Source organism: Mirounga angustirostris, unplaced genomic scaffold (genome assembly GCF_029215605.1).
Source record: "Mirounga angustirostris isolate CCGP_5_RB_7025 unplaced genomic scaffold, mMirAng1.0.hap1 SCAF_10, whole genome shotgun sequence".
Classification (NCBI taxonomy): Eukaryota; Metazoa; Chordata; class Mammalia; order Carnivora; family Phocidae; genus Mirounga; species Mirounga angustirostris.
Genome location: NW_026991718.1, coordinates 73376720 through 73390466, shown reverse-complemented (window position 1 = coordinate 73390466; position 13747 = coordinate 73376720). Strand labels below are relative to the sequence as shown.

The 13747-nt window shown below is 40.6% G+C and overlaps 1 protein-coding gene across 3 annotated transcripts in view; it reads right to left on the bottom strand.

Moving 5' to 3' along the window:
* The window catches only part of SRBD1 (S1 RNA binding domain 1), a 198575-nt gene that overhangs the window by 184551 nt on the left and 277 nt on the right, over positions 1-13747 (bottom strand). For all 3 annotated transcript variants that reach the window (XM_045885069.2, XM_045885070.3, XM_054509890.2), the window contains exons 2-3: positions 8262-8341; positions 4687-4867 (exon numbers count right to left, since the gene is read on the bottom strand). In XM_045885069.2, the coding sequence (XP_045741025.1) occupies positions 4687-4867; positions 8262-8341 (261 nt within the window). The remainder of the gene's footprint in view (positions 1-4686; positions 4868-8261; positions 8342-13747) is intronic.

The following is a 13747-nucleotide window of genomic DNA, read 5'->3' as shown; positions in this document are numbered from 1 at the left end:
AGATCCCACCATCATTGAATACTTTTTAAGTGCATTATTTTGCAATCAAAAGTCAACCCTTTGGGGGAAAAAAGTAACAACTCACACACTCATAAAACTCAACAGACTATACCTGCCACCAATTTATGCAGAAGGCTAGGGAACAGAAAACACACATCGTTTTGCTGCAAGTGTGGCAGTGAAGGGAACAGTGATTGCTACTACTGCTTGGTGCCATTGCCTTGGGGTTTGCTACCATTGCTCTTGTACTATCAGTGAAATGTCAACAGAAAAAGGCAAATCATGTCTTAGCATTATTATGAATAGTGTGACCTCGCAGATCCCCTGAAAGGGTCTGTGGACAACACTGAGAAACACTAGGCAAATCTTGCCTGAAGACTCCACAGAGGATGCCTTTAAGTGTCTTTATGATTGCTGACTTTTCTTTTTTTCCTCTTGGTCATTTTACTTTTTCTTCATTTCTTTGTCTACTTCCTGAGCCTGGGTGGCTCAGTTGGTTAAGCGACTGCCTTCGGCTCAGGTCATGATCCTGGAGTCCCGGGATCGAGTCCCATATCGGGCTCCCTGCTCAGCGGGGGGTCTGCTTCCCCCTCTGCCCTCTTCCCTCTCGTGCTCTCTGTCTCTCATTCTCTCTCTCTCTCAAATAAATAAATAAAATCTTTAAAAAAAAAAAGTATTCATTTTTAGGGGTGCCTGACTGGCTCAGTTGGTAGAGCATGTGACTCTTGAACTCAGGGTTGTGTGTTCAAGCCCCACACTGAGCATGGAGCCTTTATTTATAAATAAATAAATAAATAAATAAAGTATTAATTTTTAAGGTCTCAGTCCTTGAAAACACACCTTTTTAATACTCTATGCTGAAATAGTGAGTACACATAAAACACTTCTGCTGCATGCCAGTGCATACGGATGTGCAGTGGTCGTCTCAAACAAAAGCTCTCATGCACCCGTTTCAGTTGTGAACTGAACCAGCTTCTTTTTCCATAAAGCACCATTTTTACTTGAAATAATGACTGACAAACTATGGTTATTCAGACTTGGGTATCTGGTGGACATTTTTTCAAAAATGAACTGAGACCATCACGTTAAGGAAACACCTGACATTTGCAACCAGTAGTAAATTTCAGGCTTTAAAAGTGAAAATTAGAATTTTTGGAAAATTGTATCCACTGTGAACTTGACAGCTTCCCAACACGGTGATGAGACTGGAGGTTATATTAACAAATGTGTTTTTTTGACATCAGATAATGAAAGATGCTAACATTTGGAAGATCTGCATAAATCAGTGAACCGATATTTTTCAAATGACCAATATATGTCATAAAATCATGCATGGGTAGAAGACCCATTCAAATAACATGAACCAGTGGATTTTAATGTAGTAGAGTATAAGAAGTTCATTAATATGGTTTCAGATTCCACAATGAAACAAACTTTTAAGAAACTACCATTTACTGAGTTTTGGTACCACATCAAATAAGAATATCCATCTGAAAAAGCTTTTAAAACACGTCTCCCTTTTCCAAATACATATCTGTGTGGAGGTGGGTTTTCTTTATACATTTCAGTTATATTCTAGTAGGTCAGACATTAAAGACATCTGTAAAAATGTAAATAATGTCATTCTTCTCACTAATTTTTTGTTGTTGGTTGGGAAAATATATATTTATTTTTCATTAAAATAAAAATTAGCTACATTAACATGTACTAGGTTTTTTAAAAAACTAATCAATATTTTAATTTCTCATGTTTAATTTTTATATGGTAAATATCAATATCAATAACCCACATATCCAAAAGTTCCTTGGGGTCCTCAATAAGTTTTAAGAGTGTAAAAGAGTTCAAAGGCCAAAAAAGTTTGAAAGAGGTAGATCTAAACTATTGAAAACATAGGGAAATATCTCTCCATTTTATGAAGCTTCTAAGATTCTACAGCCTGTCTCAGTGATATACTCAAGTTTAGTAAGCCCCATGAGAACACTTTTCTTCCTTATGTTCAACCTGAATCTTTGGCAGACTGAATAATCAAAGTTCATTTTCTTCTGCCTTCATTGTTTTTTTAACCAGCCTTAACACTCCACATGGTTATTATGTAGCCTATGACTAAGCCCAAGACTCCAAAAAGAATGTGATTATTCTTCTTTTTGCTGTCTCTGAAAGCAGTCAACTATCTAAAACAAAAAAGTAGCTCAATGTGTCTTTTCCAATCAAATCAGTCAGCAGGCTTTGGCCTTGGCTTGTGTTGTACTGGGTGAGCTTGACAGATAACTGGAGACGGATAAGGAGCTGAAGGGAGGCTTCTTAAAAATTAGATTTAAAAGAGCGTTTTTATACTCTGTAGCAATTGAGCCACTGGAATAAAAGTTGATGAGAGAAAAGAAAGGGGATGACTGAAGACACACAAACCTTGAGCAAGAGGGGACAGCAATGACAGCCCCAGCAGTGGGACTAATCCCGGACAGGAAGGATGACATTTCCTCCATCGTAACAGGACAGAAGAGGAACGCAAACATAGCTAGCCTGGTTGTGAGATAATGAGGAGCTTCCTGTGTTCACAAATACGTAAAAGGCAATGTCATCAGCTGAGAGGGAGAGAAAGGAATTTAGGTAGTTTAAGAAATGAGAAAAAAAACTGGAAAAACACATCTGCCAGAGAAAAGGAAGCAGTCTACCAGGTATTCTTAGTGTCATTTTGAGGTCTGAGATTATGAATCTAAAGGGAAACAAATTCAGTCAAGGTTGTTCTCCACAAGAGTCAGCTGCTCGGTGCTGGCAGAGCACAGGCAATGGCTCACCCAGTGTCAGCTATGATCGGCCCTGTGTCACGGAAGGAAACAAGGGCAGAACTGGGGAGGCTAATAAAAAGTGGCTGAAATGAGAGATTCTGTGGCCTGGACTAGGTAAAGTAGGAAAAGAAAAGGGCTGACTGATAGTGATGCGTGAAGCAGATCTGGTGAAGCGCTAGAGTCCATGGATTAGGTCGTAGCCCTCGGCCCCTGTCCACAGAAGTCACAGGAGAGCTTTAGGAAAGAAATACCACTGAGGCTTGGGCCCACCCCCACCCCCAGAATCCTTTCCATATTTAACTGGTCTAGGACAGGGGCTTCAACAATGGCACTTTTTCAAGCTGCCCGGGTTGAGAGCTACCAAGGAGAAGATGTGACGAGGCTGGAAAAGTATGGCTGTGAGGGCACCTGGACAGTGAACTGGGAGAACAGGAAATGGTAAGATGGTCCTCCGAATGCGGGATGCTTGAAAAGGAATGTCAGTAGCAGAGTTTCTGATGATGGCAAGATTCAGGCTGAGTTCCTGAGAGGGGTGATGAAGGCAGAGAAGAAGACACAGTCCCTGGAGATGAGGAGGTCAAAGAACCAAGAACACAGGGCCCCAGGGAGTTCATCCCAGTGGAGGGGAAATCCCCAAGAACAACAGCAGAAGGTGGCAGACAGGGGATGAGAAGTGGAGCTGAGCTAAAGTCTTCAATGAATGGAGTGGCCACCGGGTTGGTAAATGCCAGCAACATAGAGAGGAAGAGGCTAAATAACGATTAATTTTGTCTATGATGTTTGCTAAAAATAAAGTTATAAGGAGGCTACCAATTCTAATTCTACCCAAAATAAGGTTTTCAATTACTTTGTTCAGTGGTGGCTACGGCAGAGCAGAACGCCAAACCTAATGAAATGAAGTCTTCTAACATGCTCCATGTGCTCTCGCTGAGGTATAAAACGGGTGAATTTTGGCAATTCTGAAAGAAATTTTAAAAAACCCCCAGAATGTTTCTTAAGTGAAAGACTTTCTATTCGAATTCTTTTTTATACACATATAACTGAGCATCACTGGAAGGATCAAGAAATCACCACAAGGGTTCTTAAGCTGTACCTTCTTGAGCTATATTTTAATATTTAGAGGCTAGGCACGTGCACATTCTACAGAAGAGAGGGTTCATAACTTTTATCAGATTCTCAAAGGGTTTATGACCCTAATGCCAACAACCACTGAACTAAGAGCTATTTCGTCGGTTAGGCAATCAAGCTACTTTTAGGTGCAGCCATGCCACGCTTAATGAAAAACCTCCAAATTTTGCCAACAAGATGATAGAAGTCAATACTTTCTCAGCTATAGGTAAAGCCTACTCACCCATTCAAGTGTGTTCAGTGAAAAGCCTGTATGTAAAGATGAAGAAACAGAGGTACTGGATAACATGAGAAAGACTGATTTAGATAAAAGCCCTAAAAGCAAAGCAGGTACAATATAATGTCCTCTACTATACACAATAAATGTGTCCCTGAAAAGTCAGGTTTCTACTGCATATTGAAAGAGTATTATTTCAAATGTACCATGGAAGCAGTTTCTTAGCGGAATACCATAGAGAATGATTTGGGAAATGCACAACACTTTTTGCAATGCAACAAAGCCTGTAATTTATTGCTGCTGTTGTTTTAATCCAGATTAGTATAAATACATCGTTTGCTTATAGCAAAATACATCAATATGTCAGTTGATAAATATTCTTTCCCCTCCAACACAGTGGGTCTAATGATAAATACTACTATGGCCTGCGGTAGAGAATGCCACTGCCCTGTACTTTTGTCAACTACCTACACTGTTCGCTCTCTGTAAGGAGAAAGTAGCGTCACCAATTAGGAAAGCACTACAGAGTTCCCTCCACCCAACTCAAGCACCTACCAGCTCCTCCTTAACAGCCACGCCTTCCGAGCCATCACTGATCTGTAGGGTGGTCTTCTTCACTCGCGGCACCCTCTTTGGTCTGGATTCTTTGGGAACAGGCTGCTTACGACTTCTGGGGGCTTTCTTTTGGGGCTCCCAGGCACTATCTTCCTTGTCATCTTCTTCAGAGGCAGATGATCTAAAAGTAAATTGACAGAAAAATATCTAGGAAAAATGAAGCTAAATGCTAAAGGCAAAAAAACATGCTTCTCAAAAGAAAAATAAGGTAGGAGGTGTTTAATATAAAATGGAGTGATATGAGCACAGGCTATGAACAGATATAGCTAAGTACTAAAACAAGAGTTGATCGAGGACCAATGTAAAAATAGCCCCTGGTATGCTATGAATCACAGGTCTCTCCATTCCCCTCTGGTGAGTGAGAGGGGAATGGGATGTGATATTTAGAGGCTAGGCATCCCTCCATTCCCCTCACACACACACACACACACACACACACACATTCAAAACAGAGGAAACCATTTATTACCTTAAGCAATTTACTGAGTGATGTCACACCATAGTCATTGTAAGGTTTACCATTATAACAGAGAAAAGTGCTTAAACAATTTCCTAAGTGATGATCAAATTTACTTATTCAGACCAATGTAAGGAATGGGAAATGGTGCTAGGAAACACCCTAAATTACAAAAAAAAGCTAGCACCAAGACCCTTCCAAATGCTTCAATTAACCATTTCATTTTGTTTTGTTTTTCCCTTTTACAGAATGGATTTGTTTCCTAGACTGGATCAGGTGCAGATACAGTACTTTCTAACAATCCATGAATCAAACTCACAGCAAGAGCAGAAGAAAAATAGCCATGTGAACTCTGGTAAAGTAACATCATGCTCCTGCCAACCCACTTAAATCTACGTCTACCCCCAATGTAAAAGGTCAGTATTGGTGGGAAGGACAACCACTTCCTTCACTAAGGCTAGTGAATAGGGATATCTGGCTTTTTGAATGGTTTTAAGTTCTGCCTGGAGGCAAAAACCTGATTAAATAACTTCTTCTAAATTATGCTCTCCTAGGTCAAGCCACTGATAGTCCCCCCCACCCCCCCAGTGAGTTCTCTTCAGAAGCAGATGCAAACTAAAGCCTAAGAGTAGGCAAAAACAAACAAAATCATTTAAACTCACCTAACACATAGCAGTGGATTGAAAGGAGGGAGAATGAGAAAACTAAGGAAACAGGAAACCAGGGTTCTGCTCATACTATCTCCAAACTAGCAGAACAACTTCATTCCAGCAGGAACGCGGACCCCAGTTCATAGGGGAACATTGCAAAAGTCACATGACAGATACAAAAGGGCTTTCAGGTATCAGAAAGAAAAACATAAGAACAGGTATTATTTTATGATATGTGAGGCAGTTTTAAGTCATCTCCCACTAACCGTACCTGACCTATTACTGGCATCCGGCTGTCACTTCTTACAACACATCCTTCACACCTTCCAGGTCTTTCCAAGGTCTTCATGCCCCTGGTTTTCCTCCTACTTCCCTGGCAGCTTCTCCAGCTTCTCCTTGTCCCTTTGCTTACCGCTCTTCCTCTCCCCAGCCTTTCAATGTTGGGATACTCTAAGACTCAGTCCTCAGCACTCCTCTAAGCAATCTTACTAGATGACCTATCTTATTCGATAGCGGAATAGAGAGGAATCTCAATTTTCTGTCTTCCTTTCCCACTTGACCTGAGCTCAAGACTTGTATATATATCTTCACTGGATGCCTCACAGTCATCTCAAACTTACCAAGTCCAAAACAGAACCCTTGATTTTACCACCCTCATACCTGATCCTCTTCCAGTCTTCCCCAAATTCCTGTCTTTCCTTCACACCCCAAATCTAATCCATCCCCATATCTGGTCTAGTTTATCTTCAAAATATATCCCAAATTAGACTACTTCTCACCACCTTCACTTCCAGGACCCTAGGCTTCTACAGTAATCTCCTTAACTGACCCCTTGCTTCCATTCTTGCTCCCCTACGGTCTGTTTTCCACCAAGAAATCAGAATGATCTTTTACAAATGTAAACCAGAGCATGTCACATCCCTGCCCCAAGCCTTCCAATGGCTTTCCAACCCACTGTCACCGGCTAGACCCCAAGACCTGACCTTTATTGCCTACCTGCTTTGTTTACATTTTTCCTTAAGCTCTTCTTTCCAGCTTACCTCTTAACTCAGGCAAATGAAACCCGAAACCACCCTTCAGGTGATGGAAACTGGCCCAGACCACTCAGCCCCTTTGAGCTAAAGCCCTGACTCACGCCTGCGCAGACGGACCTTGGAGCAACCCCTGGAATGACTGGCAATTACCTTTACCTCATCATAATACTAAAATCTCTGCCCAAAGAGGAGGCTCAGCCTCATTTACATGACATACAATGTATATATAGGCATGATTCCTTAAGGTGCACGCACGACCTGATACCTGCCTCTACACAGATGACAAGGCTTCCCTATCTAAATCTTCATCCTAACCCTAAACAAAAGGTACCCATTCACTCTCTTTGGAGGCTTTGAAAGCTACTCCCCAGCTATTCCCTGTGATCTCTTTATTTGCTGCAAATAAAGTTTACTTTGCATGACAACTCCACCTGGTGTATCTGTGACTCACCAAGGAGCAAACTCATATTGTTCAGTTATACCACTTCAAATAAGACCATAATGCTCTGTCATGGCCTATTAGGTCCTGCCCATTCCCATCTCATTTCCAGTCACTCTCTGCCTTGGTGACTCTTGTCTGGCCACACTGGTCTTACTATTCCCTGAACACACAAAGCTTGTTCCTGCCATAGGATCTTCACATTTGCTGCTCTGCTCCCTCTACTTGGATCTTTACAAGTTATAGTACTTCCAAATTTCATTTAAATCTCTTGGCACATCCTCCAAAAGAACTTTCCTGAATACTATATCCAAGATGTCCCCTGCCCAGAACCACTGACCACGCTCTCCCTTGCCCTGTTTTATGTTCCTTTAGAGTACTTAATACTGCCTAACATTCATCAGTCACTTATTTAACAAATATCTTCAGGGCACAAACACTACAGTGCTCTAAAGCAGAGGTTCTGAACCGGAGACAATTTTGCCCCCATGGGGAATATCTGGCCATGTCTAGAGACATTTTTGATTGTCACAACTGGGGAGATGTCACTGGCATCTAGTTGGTAGAGACCAGGGATGCTGCTAAACATTCTACAATGCAAAGGACAGTCTCCACAGCAAAGAATTATCTGATCAGTAGTGCTGAGTTTGGGAAACCCTACTTTGAAGTGATATAAAAAACTCCCTGCTCTCATGGAGCTCATATTCTAGTGTAAGTATCATGTTATATATTTAGTTGGTTACTTTCTCTCTCCTTGTTCAGTAGTTTAACACCAACACTGAAACAGCGCCTGAGACACAGCATGAGTTCGATAAACATTTGTCTCATGAATGAATGAAAGAGACACAAATGACTTTCATTAGTAAGTGACAAAATGCATTCCTCCTTAAAATATACATCATTGTCCTAACCCCATATGAAGCCAATATGCTTACAATTCAGACAAGGAAGAGAATTCATCTTTGGATACCACAGTCTGGACCTTCACTTTTGCTCTTCTTGGCAATGATGACATCTGGAAGAAACAGAATATAAAATCAGCATGATCTGAATCACTTGAATGACTGATCACTTATGTTGTCTACCAAGTGATGTGCCATTCAAAACTAACGCTCCAATAGCTCTGCTGTTAAAAAATGCCACAGGAAAAAAAATGAGAAGCATTCAAAAGCCTGAACACTGGTTTCCCCTCCCACGCAGCTGCCAACTATAAGAGCAGCTAACAGCCTTCGAATGGTTTAAAAGCCTGATGAGTATGTACCATCTTTGGAAAAACGTAAGCTCCAACAGGGTGACAATTTTTAGTTTCGTTAGAGTTATATGCTTGCATATACCACAAGTGCTATTAGATGGCTCATCAGTCAGCAAATTATAAAATCCTTTATTAAACTGTAAGAAGTATTTCCCCACTTCTATATTTTCTCACAATATAAAAGAAAGGCCTTTCTATAAAGTTGACAGTCAAATAAATGATGTTGATGGACTGAATAAGCAGCCAGGTTATTCCTAAAACAAGATAATCCATTCCCTTATAATAAAATTTACAGCATTTAAATAAAACACTTATTTGAAAATAAAAAAAAACAATCACTAATGTCCCTAGAAAATATTTACCAAATTCAAAGGCCTAGTGCTTTAAGAAATTGAGACAAATAACCAGAGACATCCTATAATATAGGAAGTAAGCAAATTCACTTTAGATCATATAGTTTATTACCTAAGGAGTGCATATCAAACCACAAAAACTACATGAGACTCTGACATGCTTGGAACCCTTTAAAAAAGTTTCTAAACCAGTCATATGTTACAATGCCTCTGGTTCTAACTTCCACTTAGAAGAGAAAGGAATGCTTCACAGAAATACCAAACAGGTTCTCAAAAAACAGAACATGTGCCCTCGGTTCCATAGCTCAACTCCAAGAAGTGTAGCACTATTAGCCAAGAGAGCACTCAGAGTAAAGCAGGAGAACAAAAGGAAAAGAATCTCCAGGAAGTAGACAAGATAATCTGCCATCTTTTCCTTCACCCCCCTTTGTGGCATTTTATGTTTATAGAGGTCATTCTTCCTCAAATAAGTGCTTCTAGATATTGATCATAAAAGGAATGGGTAACTTGATTTCTGTGTCACATGTACTTTACCAGAAAACAAAAATGCAAACAGAGAAAATTAGTGTATGACGGGGTAGCATTTTAAACCAGGGCAGAAATGAATTATTCAATAAGTGATATTAAGACAACAAGGTATCCCCCTGGAGGAAAACAAGTATTTAAGTCCTACTACCACATCCTGAACAAAAATGTATTCCACACTGACTAATGACTTAAAATGTACAAAATAGGGGCGCCTGGGTGGCTCAGTCGTTAAGCATCTGCCTTCGGCTCAGATCATGATCCCAGGGTCCTGGGATCGAGCCCGGCATCAGGCTCCCTGCTCAGCGGGAAGCCTGCTTCTCCATCTCCCACTCCCCCTGGTTGTGTCCCTCTCTCGCTGTCTCTTTCTTTGTCAAATAAATAAATAAATAATCTTTTAAAAAATAAGTAAAAATAAAATGTACAAAATAAAAACATAAAAGTACTACAGAAAATAAAGATGATCATTTTCATAATTTGGAGTAGAGGTGGGGGAATAAAAGTTTTCCTAGGCATAACTCAAAATTTCAAAAGCCAAAAAGACAGATTTCACTACATAAAAATTAAAATTCCAAGTCAGCAGTGGGAGCATTTCAGAAGCAAACTGATCTGCTTTGCACTATCCTCAAAAAAAATCACAAGAAGCAGTACCTAATACCTTGGAACTATGGATGAAGGGACTAAGGGCTGGTGTAAGCTGTCTGAGGCAAAGAAATATCTCTAGAGGCCCCACTCTATTTCATGCTATTAAGCAATTGCCCCAGGAAAACATCTGGAGGTTTATTCACTGAAGAGGATAAAAAGAGTTTCTGGACTAGAGGACAGCAAGTATAGTTGTGGGCATGGGAACCATACAGACTGAATGCTAAATATACAGAGGACCCCTCCCCCCAGTCCTCTTCTCCCACCAAGCTCCTAGTCAGATCCTTACCTTCCAGGGAGAATGGAAAGACTGTTCTCTGGACAATGTGAACAGCCCCAAAATAAAAACCTGAACATACTAAGTTTCCCAACCAAATCATCTACTCCCACCACCCTATTCTACAATATACCTGAATTCAGAACATTCCCTTACAGACCACCACGCACCAGTTCTCACTCCATACTTCATCCTTAATAGAAATGGGTTTAAAATAGGAGTAGACAAACCCTTGGCAGTCTCATAAAATTCTGATTACCCATTAAAGAAAACTTCCCTGAAACAAGTATTCCCAAATGCCCCTTAATTAGGCACCCGGGAAGCAATGTTACCATTGAAAGATGAGTAAGATGTAAACTTGTCTTTTGACAAGCAGAAAAATAATGAGTTTGAAAAGGGAGGTGGGGGGGTTGCCTAGGTGGCTCAGTCAGTTCAGCTTCAGACTCTGATTTTGGCTCAGGTCATGATCTCAGGGTTGTGAGATCCAGCCCTGTAGCAGGCTCCACGCTGGGTGTGGAGCCTGCTTAAGATTCTCTCTCTCCCTCTCCTGCTGCCTCTCCCCTCCCCTCATACATGTGCATGGGCGCACTCTCTCTAAAAAAAGAAAAGGGAGGTGGGAAAAGAGAACATTCATGAGCACGTAGGTCAATTTCAGACTGATCGGCTTTAGAAAGAGTATATACAGAAACTAAGGACCTAGAAATTATTTCTTAAAAACTGCCTATGCCATGTATATCCCAAGAATATTCATATTCCAGTTTAAAAACCAATGTTCTTGGGAGAAGTTTCTCCATCTCCACTCCTCCCATATCCCCTTTCTTTATATCATAGGATTTGTTAGATTAACAAAATTCCATCCATTTCCATGGTTTTAAATATCTGTATCACCTACTTAATAACAATCCTAATATCTCCATTCCAATCTTGCCTAAGATACAGATTTACATAATAAACTATCCATACTGCCTATGAAACTATGCAGGTGCCTCAAAGTTACCTAAAATGTAACATACCCACAATGAAACCTTGACAACCATTTCTTGTTTTAAAACCCACTCCTCGGGCGCCTGGGTGGCTCAGTTGGTTAAGCGACTGCCTTCGGCTCAGGTCATGATCCTGGAGTCCCTGGATCGAGTCCCGCATCGGGCTCGCTGCTCAGCGGGGAGTCTGCTTCTCCCTCTGACCCTCCCCCCTCTCATGCTCTCTCTCTATCTCATTCTCTCTCAAATAAATAAATAAAATCTTAAAAAAAAAAAAAAAAAACCTACTCCTACTCCAGTCTTTCTCATCTCAGTAAATGACACCATCATCCACCTAAACGGTGAGCCACCTAAACGGTGAGCCAGAACCTTAGAAAATTTTTAACAGCTTCATTGAGCTATAATTGATATACAATAAATTGTACATGCTTAAAGTGTATAAACTTGGTAAGTTCTGGCATATGTATACACATCTCCACAACCAAAATACTGAATACATCTATCATCCTCTAAAGTTTCATTTGCTAAGCCAAAACCTTGCAAATCTTTTTTTCTGTCACCTCCCACAACCAGTCTATTAGTAAATAACATAAATTCTTCCACCAAAATATATGTTAGGGGCGCATGGGTGGCTCAGTTGGTTAAGCGACTGCCTTCGGCTCAGGTCATGATCCCAGGGCCTGGGATCGAGCCCCGCATTGGGCTCCCTGCTCGGCTGGAAGCCTGCTTCTCCCTCTCCCACTCCCCCTACTTGTGTTCCCTCTCATGCTGTCTCCTTCTCTCTCTCTATTAAATAAATAAATAAAATCTTTAAAAAAAAAAATAGGTTAAATTTCTATGATCTCCAGTGAGTCTTTAGTCCCCAATATCTCTTATCTAGACTATTATAATAGCCTCTACTGGCTTCCCTGCTTCCCCTTTTGCCTCTACTACCCATTCTCCACATATCAACCCAAAAGATCATTTAGAAAATGCTTAAAAACCATTCAGTGGCTTTCCACTCCATTATCCACTTAGATCAAATCATATTTTTTACCATGGCCTTCTAAAATGCCACCCCTGCCTACCTTTCTAACCACATTTACCATGTGCTGCCACTCTTCAGCCACAGTCACAATTGTTTCAGTCACTGTAACAATCATGATTCTTTGCCTTCCCAGGTTCACTCGGCCTGAAACACTATTCTCCCTGCTCATCAATAGGCTGGCTCCTTCTCATCTCTTAGAGCTCAGCATTTCAGGCCTAAAATGGGTTTCCCAGATATAATATTATAGGACCCTATTTACTTCCTTCATACAGTACTATATAAAGCACAATCTATAATTATCCTTGTTCATTGTCTGCATCCCCCATGTTTACTTCGTGACAGTAAACACCATGAAGAAACCACATTTGCCTTACTCACTTCTGCATAACACAGAGCTTAGCACTTAATAGCTATTAATAACTATTTATTAAATGAATGTAAGAATATATACAACATGGTCTCTATAGAAGAGTATACATTTTTCCCCATCACTATGAGGCAATAGCACACAAGGCACTCATTATTATTATTATTATTATTATTATTATTATTATTATTATTTTAAAGAGTGATGGTACAGAAGAACATTCCTATTCTTAGCGGCTTGAGATTTTTCATTTTCAAAGTTGTCTTTTCTCTGTGGACACATGAGCATATTCAAAATCAGATGCTGTGATATTACTAAGGGGGGAGGCACTAAACTAGGGCAAGTAAAAATCAAGGGAAGAGGGGGATGAAGAAAACCTGCAGACACAAATATTACATTAAAATTGGGAAAACCACAATTAGAAATCTTAAGAAGAGCAGAGGGGAACACCTTTTTAAGAGGCACCTAAAGAAGTTTCCCAGTACAAAATGAAGTGCTTGGAATGTCAGCAAAGATCCCTCCATAATAAAGTAATACACCTGGAAAGAGCCTCTTTTTTTTTTAATCTCAGAAGCCTGAAATCCACTGAAGTGAAACGGTTTACTCAAAGGGAAAACCTATGTTCTAGTTATGTAGCTAGAACCCAGAGCCCCAAACAGCAAGACTAGGCTTGTTTCCCATTCCACAAACATATTAATAACATTCTGGCGCGTGGGAGGTTCGAGGAAAGTTGCCTAGAGTTCCCATTCATTCATTCCTTTCCTCAAGAGTTACTGAGCGCCTCCTATATGCCAGACACACTGCTGAGGATGCGGTGGATGCAGTCAAGGCCATGATGTGCTAGTTGAAAAGGGTGCTTCCTCCCTCATCTCTGATAACTTGAGGTATACAGATAATCTAGGTTTGCCTGGGTTTTCCCATGTCTACCCCTACGCGCTAAGAGCTGCAATTTGACTGAGAAGACGCGCCAGGTGACACGCGGCAGCTAGGAGGGGTTT